The sequence below is a fragment of the Notamacropus eugenii genome, chromosome 2 (assembly GCF_028372415.1).
Source record: "Notamacropus eugenii isolate mMacEug1 chromosome 2, mMacEug1.pri_v2, whole genome shotgun sequence".
Lineage (NCBI taxonomy): Eukaryota > Metazoa > Chordata > Mammalia > Diprotodontia > Macropodidae > Notamacropus > Notamacropus eugenii.
Window position 1 is genome coordinate 252,922,317 of NC_092873.1, and position 20,412 is coordinate 252,942,728.

General features: G+C 37.8%; 1 protein-coding gene across 4 annotated transcripts in view; it reads left to right on the forward strand.

Annotated features, from left to right (window-relative positions):
- Positions 1 to 20,412, forward strand: part of FNDC1 (fibronectin type III domain containing 1) — a 108,909-nt gene that overhangs the window by 54,231 nt on the left and 34,266 nt on the right. For 2 of the 4 annotated variants that reach the window (XM_072643828.1, XM_072643830.1), the window contains 7 exons: positions 3,827 to 4,033; positions 6,475 to 6,573; positions 8,823 to 8,940; positions 9,747 to 9,934; positions 12,078 to 12,185; positions 14,211 to 14,399; positions 16,349 to 19,204. In XM_072643828.1, the coding sequence (XP_072499929.1) occupies positions 3,827 to 4,033; positions 6,475 to 6,573; positions 8,823 to 8,940; positions 9,747 to 9,934; positions 12,078 to 12,185; positions 14,211 to 14,399; positions 16,349 to 19,204 (3,765 nt within the window). The remainder of the gene's footprint in view (positions 1 to 3,826; positions 4,034 to 6,474; positions 6,574 to 8,822; positions 8,941 to 9,746; positions 9,935 to 12,077; positions 12,186 to 14,210; positions 14,400 to 16,348; positions 19,205 to 20,412) is intronic. The other 2 variants (XM_072643829.1, XM_072643831.1) reach the window with 1 other exon arrangement.

Here is a 20,412-nt window from a genome sequence, read left to right on the forward strand (position 1 = left end):
CCTCATTTGAATCTCATAATTGCCTTGGGAGATAGATGCTATTATTTTCCTAATTTTACAGATGAGGAAACTGAGGCAGACAGAGTGATGGAATTTTCCAAGGTCAGATAAGTGTCTGAGGCTGGGTTTGAACTCAGGTCTTCCTAACTCCACTTTCTCTACAGTATCAACTAGCCACCTCCATCCTTTTGTAACAATATAAATATCAAAGCATAAAGTGTGTGTCAGAGTCCCCAAAATCCAAAAGATTTTCTTAAAAGACAACAAAGCAGTCCCTGGAAAAGTAAAGTAGTTACTTTTTTTTGTTGTGTTTAATATCCTCCAAATTCTTCCCATTATTAAGCAAAAAAAAAAATCTCCATCAAAATCCCACTTTCATTTTACATGACACTGTATACCAGGATCATGGATATAGAACTGAGACTATCTAGTGAAGGCCCTCATTTTACATAAGAACAAGTAAACTTCTCTTTGCTCACAACTACATTAGTATTAGAGAGGGAGGGAGAGGGAGAGAGGGAGAGAGGGAGGAAAGGAGAGAGGGAGAGAGGGAGAGAGAGAGAGGGAGAGAGAGAGAGAGAGAGAGAGAGAGAGAGAGAGAGAGAGAGAGAGAGAGAGAGAGAGAGAGAGAGAAAGAGAGAGAGAGAGAGAGAGAGACAGAGAGAGACAGAGAGAGACAGACAGACAGAGAGAGACAGACAGACAGAGAGAGACAGACAGACAGAGAGAGAAAGAGAGAGAGAGACAGACAGACAGACAGACAGAGAGAGAGACAGACAGAGAGGCTTGCTGGCTGTTCTGTGCTGTTACTTCTGCCTCCTATCTCCCAAAAACCTCTAGACAGTAATTTCAATGGAAAGGAATGCCACTTATTGTCAAGGTCAAACTTTGCTTGATTGGAGGTTTTCTTCCTGCCAAAGTCACCCAGGTAAGAATTCAGAAACTCAATTAAATTTGGCAGCTGAATTCTTCTTGGAGACTTTTGAATGCCTAAAACATCTGCTTGTACACAATGCTTATTATTAATATGAAACAAGAACTGTCAATATGGAAATTCATCTGATAATTCACTTGTGCAACTGGCATCTTTGATGAGTTAGAATACTAAGTACTTTCTAAATTTGTTTTCTTTTGGAAATTATATTTTTTTAAAGTATTACTTTTTGGATTTACTATTTTTCAGAGCTAGTTCTTGAAACTCTGGCTGAATACCACTGACTTTTTTATTCCAATGAGGCTATTTTGGTCAGAGGACTAAAACACAAATAAAGCAGCTTGGAAAAGCAGTGGCTACAGCTTTGGACTTGTAGTGAGGATATCCTGAGTTCAAATCCAGCTTCAGCTAGTTATTAGCTGCCTGATTCTGAGCAAGCCATTTAACCTTTTTTTGCCTCAGTTTCCTCATTCATAAAAAAAAAATGGGGATGATAATGGCAATTACAGCCCTACCTCAACCCCAGTTGTTGGAAGGGTAAAATGAGATAATATTTTTAAGGTTCTTTGAAAACCATAAAGCATTTTAAAGATGCTGTTATCCCTATTTATTCTATTTACACCACCTGGTGTTTCATGAAGATGGTATAGTTAACCATCAGACTATGTTATTTTATGAAATATTAATTAATTGCCTTCTGGGACACAGAGAAGGCATTGAGTAAGGTGCACTAAAAGACTGTTATTACTCATCCAAAAACCAGTCTAGTTCAGTGTGGAAAATCTTATGCCCAGAAGGTTGATAAATTGTTTTGGTCAAAGCAAATCTGAAAACTGCCTGTTGAAGTTTAAAGAGATCAGGACCTATGTGGGCAGAGAACATACAGAAGACTAATGAAATCACTAATCTTTTAGGGAATTAGAGTATTAAGTAATTAACATCACAGTGAAAAGATCCTGTAACTGAACAGGTAGTTATGTAACCTTCCTTTGCTAATTTGCATGCCATAGATTCTCTATGTAACCCTCTAGGAATGAGATGACACAGCCACGCTTTGGACAACATTCTCTAAAACACTCCTCTATAGTCTTCTCCATCATTTGTTGGCTGTTTGGATTTTTTAAGGGATGATTTCCATTAGATGATGTATCTGTTGTATTTTGATGGTTCGCTATGACTTATTACGTTGTTTTTATTCTCAAGGCCAAATTTCATGATGTTAACTCAGTTGAAGGTCTTTCCTCAACTTGACTTTTTCTTTTCCTTTTTTTTTTTTTTGGACTTCAGGTTTGTATTTTAATGATGGAGACAACAATGTATGCACATAAGTCTATACAAAGCAGATACAAGTTCACTTTAGAAGGGAAGGCACTAATTGCTGAGGGGATGGGCTAATTCTGAAAAGAAACAAGGGTTTCCAAGGGGCAGTGGTAAGGAGAGAGTGTGTTCCAGGAATGGGGGATTGTCAGTGCAAAGGAGTATCCTGTAAGGAACAGTAAGAAGACCCATTTTGGCTATACTGGAGAGTAATATGATTAATTAAATTACAGATATATACATTATAGAAATAATATACTTATATATTAAATATTAAATAGAATTAAAACTGCATTATGTAATACTAGATTCAGAACATGTGGAAAAAGCCTCTCAACATACCATGAATCTGAAGGAACCAGAATTTAAGGGAATCTTGAAAAAAAATAATTTATTCAGCATTTGATTTTGAGGGGGGAAACCTACTAATTTAGAATAACTTCATCCTAAATTTTTACAGAAAAAGAAATCATTTTGGACATTTCATTCCAATTTAAACCAACACTTCTGTGTAAATTGATTAGATGGGGCTAGACCTGTGATTTCCATGGACTAGAGACTTTCAGGATGAGGAAACTCCCTCTACTAATGCAGGTTGATACCTTTTCTGCAACTTATAGAATTTCTCAGGGTAGTAAAGCTGGTCAAGGTAGGAATCCAAACTCATGTCCTCCTGACCTTGAAACTGGCTTTCCATCCACTATCCAACAATTTTTTTCTCTAAATACTGCTACATTTTCCTAAACTTTCCAAGTTTATTACATCACGCAAAGCTCAAGAGGCTAGAAGAATGTGAGGAGTAGAGGGAGGGATGCCCTTGTAAATACCTGCCTCATAACCTCATTCTTAAAGTAAGGACATGTCCAAAATGGGGTAAATGTTATATGTTTGTGCCATATGCATGTCGCCAATTTGACAGTTTTGTTTAGTGTGAAACCAAAAGAACTCAGGCACTGAGTTATGGCTTCAGGGATGAATCACTCAGAAAATGCAAACAATTTAAGGGATATCTTAAGAAATATTTGTTTAGTTAAAAAAAAAAAAAGGTGATGATTTGTTAAGGGTAACATGGTTAAGGATTTGTGTTGTGTTGCCAAGAAAGTCAGAAGTTTAAGAACGTGGGCAAATATAATTAAAACAGAAACCAAGTAATAAGTCAAGAGAACCTGCTATTTTCTGTGTGTAGGGTTGGATTTCTAATGGACAGTAGTAGTATGTGGTAGGCTTGTACGGTACTTCTGCTTTGACTTTTAACTCTTCTCAAATTACACTGAATTGTCCTTATTTGGCTTAAATTTGGGGAGGGGGAGGGTGCAAAGGATAACAAGATGAAAGAGAACATTTTAGAACATCCATGGTTTCTAGCAGAAATTTTTGTTTACTCCATTCCATTTGGCATTTGTGGTGGGAAAGATAGTGACAGTGTCTTCTTGTCAAATGTATTTCCTTGATGTTTTTGATGAGTTTATCTGCAAACACAGCTCCAAAATTTTGTGACTAAACTTGCAGGGACACCATACCTGTGTGTTATCAAAACCTAAATGCTACATTTTTGTGTTCTGTCTCTTTTTTAAGAAAAGGAAGTGCCAAACAAACCTTTGCGAGTTCGAGTCCGGTCTTCAAATGACAAACTCTCTGTTCAGTGGAAAGCACCACGCGCATCAGGCATGAAGAGTCCACGTAGGTCTCAAGGTTTTCTACTGGGCTACGGAGAAAGTGGCAGGAAGATGAATTATGTTCCTCTCAAAAGGGATGAACGAGCACATGAAATTAAAAAACTAGGTGAGTCTGGTGGTAGTATGACTACACTGCTAAGTGATGATGGTGTGACGGTCTTTATTCTATTATCCAGGAAATAGTTTACTTTGAAAAATAGTCAGTCATGGGAATAAGTTAAGAAACTTTTAAACATTAAAATTATACTGAATAAAGTATGTTTTCTTATCCAATTAATTTTTTCACAGACTGTATTTGTTCACATTTCCCTCTCCAAATATATATTTACCATGTTTTGAGAACAACAACAAAAAAAACCCAAGAAAACAATTTTGACTTTATAAATTCCCTTCAGTTTCACACACATATACATACATGCACACACACACATATTATATATATATGTGTATACATATATACACACATATATACATATAATATTTTCCTTCTTTTAAATAGCAACTATCCTACCATAAGATGCTTTTCTAATAGGAATTAATTTGTCTTTAGCAGGGTGTAGCAGCAAGTACCATGATACATCCAGGATGATCTGCTAGCACAGGCTCTTAGATCTGCTTTTCTAAAAGGAAAGCAACTTTTGAGGAGTCTGCGACCTTCTTTAGTTACATATACCAACAGACACAAGCAGAGAAATAAAGACCAACAGAAAGGGCTTCTAACTGCCTGACCATAAACAATACATATATTACAGATCAACAGATAAATCCAACTGTCTGATCATTACATACATACATACATACATACATACATACATACATACATAGTTACCAGAGAGAGAAGCACCAACATCTGGGTTTTCAAAGGGGGAGGGGAGCTCCTTAGTGGCTACCCAGAGTCGCATCTTGCACATGAACCTTCTTCTAAAGAGTAAACCTCAAAGCAAAACCTCACCTCAGAGTATATATATGCCTTTCAGAGCTGGAGGGCACAAGCCTTGTCACCCAGTTCCACATTAGAAATTAACAAAAGGTGTAAGCCTTTCTACAAAACAAGCCTCCCCTAATCAAGCTTTCCTCAATGGGCTTCACCTGAGGTCTATTATTGGGTGGGTGAAGATCTTTAACTGGCATTACACAGGGCAAGTCTCTATCAGATTTTTGAGAAAGAAAATACTTTCACATTCTTACCATTCATTCATTTTATTGGCCCTTGCCTCTAATCTCTGGCTCCAACACTAGACTGAAAACCTATCTCTCAAAGGTCAAAAGCGACCTACTGCCTGATTCAGTGATCTCTTTCTTCTTATCCTTCTGCTTTGTAGCATTTCAGTCAGTTAATCAATAAACATTTAGTAAACATTTACTATATGCCAGGCACTGTGTCAAATGCTGATGTACTTGACACTATTAATCATCTTTTCTATTTTTGTTTTTCTCTCCTTTGGTTTCAGTGAGTATCTCACTTTCTTGATTTTCTTCCTCCTTCTGGAACCATTCCTTCTCTCTTCTTGTCTGATATTTATTCCTGATCCTTTAAAATTGAATTTCTTTAGGGTTTTGTCCATGGCCCTCCTCTGTTGTCTCTCTAGCCCCTCCCCTATTATCCTCATCTATTTCTGTGGCTTTAGCTATAATATCTGGGCAGATGATTTCCATCCATCCCTGAACTTTAGACTCTCAATTTTGACCATTTACTAGACATGTCCACTTGAATATATTGTTGGCATTTCAGAGTCATTGTGCTCAAAGGTAGAATTTACCATATTTTTACAAATCTGATTCTTCTAATTTTTCTAAGTCTGTTAGGAGTGCCCTCATTCATTTGTCCTCCATGTTGAAACAATGGTGTCATCTATGACCTTTTTCTGCCTCACGTCCTACAAGCAATCATTTGTCTAGTCTTGTCATACCTTCTTCTGTGATATCTATCAATAGGTAACCTTCTGACCATTCCCACTACCTTCACACTAGGATGAGCCCAAACTATTTTCTAGTTAGCCCTTGAGTCCCCCGTCTCTCCATTATTCAATTTGTTTTTCACCTCTTTGCAAGATTACTCTTCCTTATGTTCAAATCTGATCATGATGTGTAGTTGGACTAGCAGTTCACCATGTTATTTCATTCTTACATAGACCTTGGGCACACAATGAAGATGGTTAATGATTTGACCCTAGAATGCATAGAGGGAAGAGAGTTGGAAAGATTATGTTTACAAGTGGGAATACCTTCATAAAGAGGACAGTGCCTGGATCTTCATTTCATTGCCACAGGAAATTCTACAGTAGAGAACTTTTATCAGTGTAGATCTATATTTTCTCTATAACTTGTAACCTCTTTCAAATTATCCTGGATCACTGAGTAGTTAAGTGACAGCCAAAGTGACACAGTTAATATGTCATAGGCAGGACCTGTACCCAGTCTTGCTTTCTTTGTCACTATAGGATGCTTGCTTTCACACAAATAGAAACAGAGCTTGATTCTCCCTTCAAATCCCTCTATTTATGATGGGATAAGGGTTGCAGAAATGTCTTTTTGTTTTCTTGGTAGCCTCTGAGTCGGTGTATGTGGTCTCCTTGCAGTCTATGAACTCCCAGGGGCAGAGCCAGCCCGTGTATAGGGCTGCTTTGACCAAGAGAAAAACTGAAGGTAAGTTTTTGTAAATGCTTTTCCATTAACCTGCAGATCATTACATGTGATGGGTTTGGGGCTTATAAAATGGCTATGTTGTAATAAATAAAAATCAACTTCCAGAGAAACTTGAACATCTTTTAAAAATTAATATTTCTTCCCCCTTTTCATCATATATTGGCTTGGTCTTGATGGTGTATCTCATTTCCAAAATGTAGCTCATTTATATACCTCAAATGGGAAGGGGTCATTAAACAATAAATAAAGTCCAGTGTAACATATTTATTCCAACTACATAGAAACCATCTCTTGGTAACAGCAACTCTGAACAAGATGAGGGATGGATGAATAGATGTGTGAAGAGTGACTGCATGAGATAAGACCAATTCATATTGGTCTTATGCTAGTAATCACCCATTTTGTATATAGAAAATTGTTAACATAGTAAAGTATGCAAAGCAATTAATGACTCATATGGTGGCTCGTGGCCAGTAGATGTATCTGTGTTTGACTATATATACACATCTGTGTTTGCTTGAAATTTTTTTACAAAATTATTGTAAAATGTTTTAAGAAAAGCAAATTACAACTTTGATTTACAGGCAAGCCTAGACTCTCCAGATTTGAAAACTGTGCCACTTATTTTTTATATTGGGAGAGTTTTCTTCTCTCAGCCCTTCCCTTTTACTTACAAATGTTTTGATTTTTAGTTATTCCTGGAGGTAGTTTTTCCTCTTTTTTGGTACAAACCCATTATTTCATCAACATAGAGAACTCATGATGAGGAAACTCTACTAATGTAGGTCAACAATGATTTTGCAATTTATTGGGTTAGAGAACTGCTTGGGGCATTGACATTGTAAGTGAGTTGACTACGGTCACATATCTAGCATGTGTTAGAGGCAGAACTTGAACCTAGGACATCCTGAAATCAATGGCTAGCTCTCTACCCACTATGCCATGCTCTCTAATAAATTATGTGTGCTTTTCTGGGCACATTTTTCAAGAAAAAATAAGCCTTTCACATATTCTTAGAATTATTTTCCCCTTTAACTCAAAAGTATGAAAATTGGCAGCTAAGTGGCACAGTGGATAGAGCACCAGATCTAGAGTCAAGAAGACCTGAATTCAAATCTGGCCTCAGATACTTACTAGCTGTGTGACCCTGGGAAAGTCACTTAACCCTGTTTGTCTCAGTTTTTTCATCTGTAAAATGAAAAAGAAATGGCAAATGAGAAGTGGCAAACCACTCTAATATTTTTTCCAAAAAAACTCAAATGAGGTCACAAAGAGTTGGACATGTCTTGAAATGACTCAGTAACAACAGAATCTCAGTCTCTTGTAGCATCCCACAGTCTAATCTAAGGGTTAAGCAACACCAATAATAACAGCTGACATTTATATTATGCTTTAAAATTTGTGAAATATTTTACATAAAGTATCTAATTTGATCATCACAACAATCCTGTTAGGTTGGTTCTAATATTTCTCCATTCTACAGAAGGCAAAACTGAGGTTTAGAAGGGGTTAAATGACTTGCCCAGGATTGTATGGCTGATAAAGAGCAAAGGTAATATTTAGACGTCAGTCTTCCTGACTCAGTCTAGAGATCTGTCCTTTGTACGGCCCCTGAACTTCTAGTTGTTTGAACCAGAATTAGCATTTCATGCTATACTCATTGATCAATGCCATTATAACCAATTCCTAACTCTGCCCTGCCCTCCCTTAAGTGGTGCTAAGAATATTGTGCTATAAATTGATAAAATACTGAATTTTAAATAGCATCCTTGAGCAGAATGAGGTTCCTTTTATGAGGTATTTATTCTTTATTAAGTGGTCAGGAGAGTAAAATGTCCTAAAATGTCTGGGTTAAATGTTCTATATTGATTGTAATTTTAATTGCTTAAGTCTCACTTAAAATGTAAGAAGGACTCCTTCCTTCCTTCCTTCCTTTATTCCTCTTTCTTCTCCTATTTCCTTTTTTCTCTCTTTCATTCTTTCTTTTTTCTTTCTCATTCTTCCTCTTCCTTTTCTCCTCTTCCTTCCTTTAGTCTTCCTTCCTTCCTTCCTTCCTTCCTTCCTTCCTTCCTTCCTTCCTTCCTTCCTGCCTGCCTGCCTGCCTTCCTTCCTTCCTGCCTTCCTTCCTGCCTTTCTTCCTGCCTTCCTTCCTTCTTTTTGCCTTTCTCCAACCCTAGTCAATAGATTTAATAGCAGTTTCTCAGAAAACACCTAGATTTTGCTGTAACTTCTTTGTTTTGTCATTTCAGAGGAGGATGAGCTAGAAGAGCCTGAAGACATAAGTGTTCGAGTAATGTCGTCTCAGTCCGTCCTTGTTGTCTGGGTAGATCCCGTTTTGGAAAAACAGAAAAGGACAGTTGCATCTAGGTATTCTCACTTATTTTATTGGGTCTTGGTTTTATTCATTAAGAGACACTTAGTGTGATGAAAGAGACTCTACTCAAACCTTCTGATTACTTGCTTTTCAGAGCTGACTCGTCATGTTAAGTAGTGCTCAGTACTGTCCTTATGAAGAGTGCATTCTTATTTATAACTACTGGATTACTGCAGAAATACCATGGAGGGGATTGCATGGAAAATAAATGCAGTAAACTGTGTTATAAAGTTTAAGCCCTACTGGGTTGAAGCTCCCCATGCCCAAGTTTTAGGTATTTTTGTGTTGGCTTGGGGAAGGCAATTTTAAAAATTATTTTTTATTTTTATTTATTTATTTGTACTCCAACTGGTAATAAGTGTACTTTCCCATCTACTACCCTCCCTTAGTGCCTGCCTAGTATTTTTCCCATTGATTTCCAGTTCTTGTGTCAGTGTCTGCTTTTCTATCCCTTACTGCCTCACTGTTTCTGTAGGCAGCAGAACTTTTCTTCTTTCATGATGCTTCTTGATCCTCTAGCTTCAGAGCTCTTTAGAGGAACTCTTCCCCCAAGTACAAGGTCTTGTCTTTCTTGGCCATAAAATCCACAGCATTTCTACTGTGCATTTAAATTGTTTTCCTTGGCCAAATAATATAACTAAGCATTGATTTCCTTCCTATTTGATTTCCTTGCAGAGGCCACACCTACAAAGTCAGTAGATACAGAGAGGGAAGGACAGCAGGTGTTCACCCCCTCACCCCCTTCCCCCTGAGAATTTTGGTGAATAAATGCCAACACTGAACTGTTTCTCATCAACAGGCAATATACCGTGCGCTATCGAGAAAAAGGAGAATCAGCAAGGTGGGATTATAAGCAGGTTTCTGGAAGAAGGACTCTGATTGAGAATTTAATTCCAGACACCATGTATGAATTTGCAGTCCGTATTTCACAGGGTGAAAGAGATGGAAAATGGAGTACCTCAGTCTTTCAAAGAACACCAGAATCTGGTTTGTATATAAAGGGGTCTTTGAATTTTCTAGCAGGGAGATGGCCCTACAGTAGGCTTTATAGAGAATATCGTCCCAAGGCACCCAGGTTATTAGAGTCCAAACATAAGAATACATCAGAAAGGACACTCCTTTTAGAGAGGTTGGTTTTAAATTCTTTGGTAAAGTTTCCATGTGTAAACACAAAATTGTTGATTGACTATTTCCCTGGGCACATGCTTTTCCATGTGCTGAATTTTTATATTAAATTCCTATTCTTTCAACATATGGTGTCCATTAAACACCACTTGCATAAATGTACACAAATCACTCCTGTGTATTATTGTAACTACAGGAGGAAAATAACCTCTCCCAGAAGGAAGTCCCATGCTTGATTCTGAGGATTCATGTTCTAAAGTAGCATATCTTTATGACTACAGATCATAGATTATAGGATCAGATGTGTAAGGGAACATAGAAGTCAGTTTATTCACCCTTCTTATTTTATAGATAAGGAAACTGAAGGCCAGCAAGTATTGATATCATGTCCAAAATTTCTTTCTTGCCAAAGGTACAAATGTTGCCCCACAGCAGACCTTCTCTGGGCTTTTCCAATACTCTTTTTTAAAACTCCAGCTGAAGTGGTCTAGTGGATCAAATACTCAACTTGGACTCAGGACAACCTGGGTTTGACTCCTGCCTCAGACACCTAGTAGATATTTGACCCCATATAAGTCACTTCATCTCTCTGGTCCTCAGTTTCCTTATCTGTAAAATGAGGAGATTGGACATGATGACCTCTAAGTTTCCTTCCAGCTTTGAATTTGTGATCCTGTATCTCAAAAATTAAAGCCAGTCCTTTCTTATTTTCCATTACTCTGCCATAAAATTCTTTGCTCCTACCAAACTGGATCATTGATAACTCCATGAACATGCCAGGCACTGTCCTTCCCAAACCTGGCACTATTGCTCATGCTTTTACCACCACCTAGAATATCCTCTCTCATCTCCAGCAGGAGATGGAACCTTTTACTATCCTCTTCTTCCTTTAAGGACCATCTCAAATGCCTCCTTTACTAGGACTTCCTCTTTCTCCTTGAACTAGATGTAATCTCTCCCTCTTCTGTATTTCTGAGGCATTTTGTTTTTGCTGCCACTATAACATTTATCCTATTCATTATTTAATGCTATTATACATGTACAATATAATTATATGCTATGTAAATATAAGATTTATCATATTCTGCCTTGTACAACAGCTATGGGTATACTTGATTTTCCTCATGCTCCTTGTGAACTCCTTGAGGTCAGAAACTATTTCTGACTTGTCTTTGCATTGATTATAAAGCATAGCACAATGTTTTAAGCACATAGTATACTTTCAAGATGCATTCGGGTGAGGCAGTAGATAAGAGGGCTGGACCTGGAGTCAGAAAGGCCTGAATTCAAATCCAACCTCAGACGCTTACTCACTCTGTGATCATGAGTCTGAACAAAATGAGTTCAGATCCAGATAAGATGCTCACTGTGTGACTCTGGGCAAATTGCCTCAGTTTCCTCAACTGTAAAATGGGGATGACAGTACCTGCCTCCCAGGGTTGTTGTGAGAATAAGACAAGATACTATCTGTAAAGTACTTTGCAAACTTTAAACATAACTTTAACATAAATGCTAGTCATTATTATTCAATATTTGGTGAATCGAATCTCTAAAACTGCTAACCAGATGATGATGACAATTATTATATGAGGCAATTGGCATTAAGTGACTTGCTCCGTGTCACACAGCTAGTAAGTGTCAAGTGTCTGAGGCTGGATTTGAACTCAGGTCCTCTTGACTCCAGGGCTGGTGCTGTATCCACTGTTCTACCTCACTGCCCCTAGATTATCTTTAACTCATATTTTATCTGCTTCATAGATAGTGACAGTAGAAATATAAGTTGCTATGTTACATCAGCATCAGTCATGAACTTGCTTCCTACAAGTGCACTGATAATCACAGTGACATCTCTTTGAATGATGTTTGTCTACCAAGGACTGTCAGCATGTGTCATTTGCCTTTTTAGACTCTACAATGCTCCATGTAGCAACAGCATCAAGATGTATTTAAATAGTCGTTTTTTCGACATAACATTTGCTTTTTTGAGTAATTTGTTCTTTTATAGCCCCTACCGCAGCACCTGAAAACCTGGATGTCCGCCCTGTAAAAGGCAAACCTACTGCTGTAACTGCTTCTTGGGACACACTTCCAGAGACAGAGGGGAGAGTCAAAGGTAGGAGGTTTATTGTACAAAAATCCATAAGGAAGTGGAAGCGATCTATGTCATGTACTTGAAGTGCCAGATGACTGATCAATACTGGCTATTCACATTATGTGAAAAGCAGTGAGGGAGGTAGCATACTTACAGGAGATTTTAGTCGTGAGAGGAAGGACATTTGATGCAATTATTTTCTAGGTAATAAAAATGATTGCACACAAACGTTAGTTTTGTCCATTTCTCCCAGTATCCAGCTTTTTGTATTATCCTTCATGTCTTAAGCTCATGTTTGTGGCCCTGTCCTCTTAACCCATCCGAATAATAACCTGAAGTATAAAGTGTTATGGATGGACCTATTCACTGTACCGCAGAGGAACTGAAGAAGCCAGTGTTAACCACAAATATCCCTAACTAATTAGGGAAGTATGTGAGAATGCCTAGTGAAGATGGATACAAATTCTGTTTGTCTAAGTCCCTTACTGAGGAAATATGGTTTTAAAATATAATTACATTTAAAATATACAAACTGAGTAAACTATTCTCAGCTTGTCAATTCTCAAATATATTTTCTGAGAACACAGTAAACAAAGCTTGCCCTTAATAATATAGATGGTTATATATAAATATATAAAGAGATGCATATATACACATGTAAATACACATGCTATGTATGTATTTGTGTGTGGGCTGCCTGTTGGTTATGTAGAGCAGATGGTCCCTTATTGATACGGATAGAAAAGGTCTCATTTAAGAAGCCATCAATGTTATCCAGATTTTCTCTATTTTGAGATGATTTACTACTTTTGTCTAGTCTTGTCTCTCCTGTTATATGGTTTTTCATTTTTCTCATTCTGGTTCCAGTCTAAAGACTGGAAGGAATTTCTGGTTAGTGGCCAGTTAATTACATAGCCAGAGAGCACAGTCGCCACTGAGTTTCTAAAGCAAAAATTGTAACTAAATAGCTCCTTTCTGTTCACATTTCTCCTTCTTCCCTGGACTGGCATCCTTATAATTATTTTTTCAAGTTTCAAGATCTGAAATCCATAATAACTGTGGCACTTGCTGTGTATAGGAAGTGATAATATAGAATAGTAGATCTGTATGTGATTGTAGTCTTTCCCTGTCCCTCATTCAAGAGCATAATCCAATGTCCATATTTTACCAATGTTGTTTTGAGTAATGGTTTTCTCCATTTCTTAACTTTTGACCACCACAAATGATTATGTTATACAAAGTAGAAATCACTGGTTGCATTGAGAAGAAGATAAGCTTGAATTTTTGGTTGGGACTGAAAAGGATATGTTTTAGGACATAATGTACTACTTAATCATTTCTGTAGCAAAGGCACTTTATTTCATCACTATTGAATATAATCTTTACTTTCAGAGTTTTAACAACAAAATAGCATTCCAGAATTGGCATGATCTTTATAAGATTGTAATATTAGAATGAATATTTAGTGACTTATCCCACCTTTTGAATGTTATCCAAGTAATTTTATCATTGTATACCTTGATTTAAAATATGTAATTGCCACTATACATAAATGCCTTCTCAATCTGGAATTTAGCTAGATTAAATCAGCAACTTGGTAACTAAGGCACTAACACAAAGTAATCATAATTTGATAAACAAAAATATTTAAAGTTGTCACCAGCTAATTAGAATCAATCTCCAGTAGCTAGTTTCTCACTTGATTTTTTTATCACAGAGAATTATAAGGTAATAAGCAATAAGGAAAAGAACTATGTAAATGTTTTTTGGGGAAACACCATTAAGATTTGCCTCCTGGATTCCATATGCTTAACTTACTTAAAATACAAAATCGCTAGCTAATTAACTACATATCCTGTCTGTTAGCCTGAATGAATGCTAGTTCGTCTCTCATGTCTTTGTACTCCAGCTGTTGACTTGACGTGCATTGCTAGTGTTTTAATTTTAGTAATGCACGTTCTAATTCATCCTACCCATACAGTCTGTCTGCTGGACACAGGACTGTTTTCAGTTTCCTCCTTCCAACCGTCTGCCAAATCATTTCAGAATACATTCTTTCATACGCCCCGGCTCTCAAACCATTTGGAGCAAAGTCCCTCACCTATCCTGGAGAGACTACTTCTGCCATAGTGGATGGTCTGCAGCCTGGGGAACGCTATCTTTTCAAAATCCGGGCCGCAAACAGGAGAGGACAGGGTCCTCAGTCTAAAGCCTTCATTGTCGCTATGCCAACAAGTAAGCATCTTGTATTCATTTCTCTCTCTCTCTCTCTCCCTCTCTCTCTCTCTCTCTCTCTCTCTCTCTCTCTCTCTCTCTCTCTCTCTCTCTCTCTCTCCCTCCCTCCCTCCCTCCCTCCCTCCCTCCCTCCCTCCCTCTCTCTCTCTCTCTCTCTCTCTCTCTCTCTCTCTCTCTCTCTCTCTCTCTCCCTCCCTCTCTCACAGTGCCCTTGTCTTTCACATATCATTCTGGCTTTTCATCTTGTGTTAATTTAGATCGTAGTCCCGAATCAAGATGGATTAGATATGTAGATTTCATCACAAGTTTGCACTGAAATTTCTAAAAAGGGGAAAAATAATCTTAAATAGTGATTCCTTTAAAAATAGATTTTTCCTCAGCAGGTTGCATTGAATTCCCCAAGTAACATGACAACATCGTTAATTATAATTTAACTGATGTCATTCTCTAACTTTATATTGAAAATAAAAGAGAAATGAAACATTTAGATGTTAAATATAGACACTTTTGTTTATTTTGCTCCCCTTTGACCAAAATACTGGTTTTAAGTTTATTTTGTATTGTATGCACTTGAACTATGTCTGAACAAAAAATGTGAAGAAAACTGGCAATAAACCAGTTTATCCAATCAATCTTGACAGCTAGTCAAGTTAACTCAGGTCCCAAAATGTGCTGGGGTTTTTTTTTCCTCCTGTATACATAGCTGTGAATTATCTTATTTGGCCACCCACACCTAGATTAACGAGGTAATTGCCAATGCTTTATTTCACTGTGCGCTGTTTAGATCATTCATAGACATACCCAGGTCTGATCTTAAGTTAAATTTTGAAGAAATCCTTTTGCTTCTGAATCTCCCAGCATTCCTTTTGTTGTGTTATCCACAACACCAACTTACTATTAGACTACCAGCGTCCACCCTCTGTTAAAGCTTACTCTTAGGAAAGGCTCCGATATTAGCCTTCTACACCTTCGGCCTTCCAAGGTCTTGCTGCATTCAAAGCCTTCTTTCCAATTGTGAAACAAAGGTTTTGTCCCTTTTGAAAGAATGTTCAGGCATAAGAGACAAGAGGGAAGAGGACATATTTTGGAGAACAGGATATGTGAAGGCCTTTTGGTGACCTTGAAAATACACCGTACAGGTCATGCACTTTACTTCATGTGATTTTGTGTAACAATAATTCCACATCAAAATTATTCTTGTCTCTTAGCATATTTTAAGACCTATTCTAGCTCACTTATTATGACTATGGAGAAGATCTGTGTGATTTTGTCAGTGTGGGAAAAGGGAATTTTGGAAACTCCTTCCACCATGCAACTCAATGACTTTTTAGATAATCTAATGGAACTGCATGGGGCACATGGAGATTAGTTAATTTGTCTATGGTCATATAGCTCATAAATGACAGAGGCAGGATTTAAATCCAGGACTTCTTAATGCCTGGGCCACGTTACTCCATCTCACTTAGGATTCATTGAAAATTATATTTGGATAGCCTACCTTAATAAAACTGATATACAACATTTGAAATTTCAAAGCAGATAATTTGGAGTTGATTACTCACATTACATACCTTTGCTTGACTAAAGGATTCACTGCATGATTCATTTTTGAATATTCCTATTAAATATAAAGGAATAAATTTGTTATTTACTTTTTTTTTCGTCTTCAGGACCACATCTCTTACATAAAGGGAAGTACATCCCTTTTGTTATTTATATATATATATGTATATGTATACATATACATATATATATATATATATATACGTGTATATATGTAATATATTATATAAGTAGCCTTTTGGTTATTGTGACCAGGGAGAAAAAGTTATTTGTTAGTCTGTTACTTATCATGTTTTTTAGTGGTTATATCCTTTCCTTCATGCTGTCACAAATGATCATTTACTGCCTTATAGCTGTGGTTGATTTTCTTTACAACTCTATTGCAGCTGTCACCAGTGATCCAAACACTCATCAGAGAATGAATATGGAAGACAAATTGGATCCTAAAAAGCCTGAGCCTTCACACAAAATCCCTCCCTCTAAACACATTCATTCATCTCTTTCTTCCAAGGAGAGAGATGCAAAAACCCCACTTCCTGATTTAAAGAATAAACTTTTGACTAATAGTGAGGTCCTCAGTAAATCCCAGCAGCCCCCTAAAAAGAGAACAGAGTTAAGCCCTGACCTCCAGTCAACAGAAGTCACTGATGATGACTTAAATTCACATGCAGAGTCACCAACATCACAGTCTAAGATCCAAGATACCAAGAGAAATGTTAGGCCACCATTACCAAGTAGATCCTTTCATTCTGTCTTAGGGCCTGGAAGGACCCCAGTGAGAGCTCGAATTCCCATGTTTCCCCAGAAGACAAACATAGATTCTCATGATTCTTCATCTTCCTCTCAGGATTCACAGTCTGCTTCTACATCTCCATCATCCTCCTCTTTCCATGATGATGAGACCAGACATTTGAGAATGCGTAACTCTCATTATCCTTCTTCCAGAGTCACTTCTGTTAACCCATCTCATGAAAACACTAGTAATGACCCAGTTGATGATAATGATGATGATGACAAAAAAGAACGACATGTTGAAGATCCTCTGCACTCAAAATATCCTTCATCTAGAAAGCCAGTTTCTAAGACTACAGAGCGTTCTCGATCGACTGTACCATCAAATCGACAGTCTGTTACACACCCGGAGAAGAGTCCTATACGTGGTGAAGGAAAGTCACATTTGCCAGCTCATACAAATGCTCCATCAGAGAATTGGGAGGAAAAATCAAGTTTTCTAATCCCAGCAACAAGATCTTCTTCCCATGGGGGAACTCCAAGGGCACTGCCAACCAGATTTGGATCTCATCCTCGTGTGCTGAAAAATGATCAGGAGGCAAGAGCAGTAAACTCTGCCATGCCCTCACAGTCCACGGCTTCTTCTCCAGCCCATCATAGGACCACCCACTCACACCTCCCTTCAATGAAGCAGAGACCAGATGAAAGGAATGGCTCAGATGATGATGGCAATGACAGCTATGATGCAGAAGATCAAAAGAGACAGACAGATTCTACCTCTCCTACCTTTCGCTCCAGGTTGACAGCAGGTCAGCCTATCTCTGGGAACTTAAATTTTCCCAGACGTAGACCATTTTCTTCCACCAGTAGATACCCTAACAGGTTTAGCAGTAGCCAAGGTCCCCAGTCACAGCCTTCTAACTCTCCTCAATCCACAACATCATCTAGCATTCATTCTCACCGTCTTTCTGATCCTAGGGTTGGTTCACACATTGATAGAGATGAGGAAAGGGAAGAAGATGATGAAGAAAGACCACTTCCCTCTACTATTGTAAATGATCATCTACCTTCTTCTTCAAGGCAGCCTTCTTCAGAGAGTTCAGATCACATGAGAAGAACCCCTCAGAGAGTATCAAGTGCTCATCGAAAAGCACCCCTCACAGAAAATGCAAATTCTCAATCATCTTTTTCAGATACACACTCTCAGGGCAATTCACCATCCTTTCCCAATCAACTACATACACAAGATGCTCATCGAAATACGGGAACAGGGGGGGTTCCTGCCAGAGTGAGGCCCTCTACAAGAGCTCAGCACCAATCAGGGTCCAGTGCACCCACAAAGGTAATGAATGTCCAGGATTCCAGGTCTGTAGCAGTTTCTTCAGAAAGGTATCCATCTCCACATCTTTCTACTTCTAAACATCAACTTCATAACCATCAGAGTAAGGAAGCGGAAAATCCATTGTCCAAATCAAAACAATTGCATTCTATACCAGAAAATTCTTATTCCTCATCTCAAGATGTTCATTCCAACTCTCGCCCTTCCTTTAAAACAAGAGCCGGTCAGTCCACCTTTTCTGCCAACTCTAGAGGACAGCTCTCACCTCAAGCCACCCAACACAGCCATCGGGAACCAGAAAGTAGATATGATGATAGCCAGAATTATAGCACAGAACTAGAGGACCAAGATGTCAGGATAAATGTACATTCTACCCATCACAAAAGTGGATTATCTCCTACCTCTTCCCTTTCCAAACAGGAGCAAATAGGAGCTCAGTTTGGAAATGCTGATGAAAAGTCCCAAAGCAGACACACCTCTTCACCTTCTTCCAGAGGCTCAGGTTCATTTTTGCCAGCTGGTAGATCTGGTAACTCCAGAGAAACTTATGCAAAACCCACATTACCCTTTGTTCATTCCCGTGCTCGAGCTCCTAGCAGAACAGTATCCCAAGTGGAGAAAAAAGATAGTCTGCACCAATCCACACCATCAAAGATAGAGCCTCCTTCTAAGATACCTCTGTCATCTTCTCTGAAGTCTCATCAGTCAGTCTCAAATGATGATGATGATGATGATGAAGATGATGATAGGGAATATACAAGAAGAGACAAAGAGAGAGATTCTGTTTCTTCTTCAAAGTGGCCTCCTTCCTCTGGTGGTAAATACCTAAATAGAAATGTTGGTAAGGATAAGGAGAAGTCTGTAAGTTCTCTTTTTCCTCATAGAGTAAGATCTAATGAAGAAGATAACTCTACTCCTTTAAAACGTCCTATTCCTCCACCATTAGGTAATACTCCAAGAACCTCACAAATCCCTAATGCCCCTTCTAAATTTCTTCCACGGTCCCGTGATACCCAGAGTCCCATCAGCAGTACACCCTTGCATACTACCACGCATGCCCCACTTACTTATTCCTCCACCACACCCATGCTTTCACTGCGTCAACGAATGTTAAACTCAAGATTACGCAACCCACCTTCAAGATACCCTGTGAGACCTCCTTACAGACCAGGTAATTTGTTCTTTCAAACGTTTAGTCAACTTTGCTTTCATAAGATGCTTTCAGAAGTGACCTGTGTTGTAGCTCTTGCATGGTCAGAACTATATTCTCAGTCCTGTAGGTTTTGTCCAACCATATTGTCAAATTCTAGCTTCTAAGTCGGACAAAAGATTTTTACTCTTTTACACGGTAAAAAAAAATATATTCAAAGTACTTAGATATACTTGAGCTGCAACACTTTGTGCAAACACACATCTGAACACGAGCTAGTAAAAGCTCAGATGCTTTAGATAGAATTGGGTTAAGTATTTCAAGCTATTGTAGTTCACAAAATATATGCTAAAGACTGGTATAATAACAAGGAGCACTATAGACAAATGTTTTCAGGAAACAACTAGAGCCTTATTTTTCTGTAACTGAGAATAGAATCTGGTCTTCTGAGGACTGGTATTTACATCATCTCAGTGTGATATAGGAGTTTGGGTTCTGCCTTAAGCTTGCATGGGTTTATTTAGGTAGTACCTAGCATAGTAAGGGACCTGAATATAGGAGACATTCAGTACATGGTCATTGAATAAATGAATGGAAGACGTTGTCTTTATCTATTAGTTTAGCTTATCGTCTGAATAAAATGTAACCGCATACATTAATATAGTAATACCACATACATTAATAAATCCAGAGGATTTAAGACAGCCTCAACCATCTAGAAAAGAGTGAGAAGTATGAATTAAATGGAAGGAAAAAATCATTTAAACTGCATATACTTGTTAAGAAACCCATGTACTTTAGCTCAGTAGGAAAGGGGGAAATACTTAGGTCTTCATTCAGTGTACAATTAGGCAGCTGATTAAAAGTAGCAATTGTCAAGTCAATCCAATGCAATTCAACAAACATTTTAAAGTAGTTAGCATATGCAAAGTATTGTCTAGGAAAAGCCACAGGAAAAGGGAGAGACAGAATAGCTTTGGAAGCTAAATATTATGGGAGCCATTTACAATTTTACTGGCTCCTATGTCTTCCCTGTAATTTCTATATACTATACTATATTTACTATAAAAGACTTGACTTCTATAACATAATACAATAATTCCCAATGATAACCTTATCATGAAAAGGTTAGATATGCATATGTTTGCTAAACCCTATTATAGTAAAAAAGAAATATACAATATGTTGATAAAAAAGATTTATTTAAAATACAGCTATGGTATGGGAAC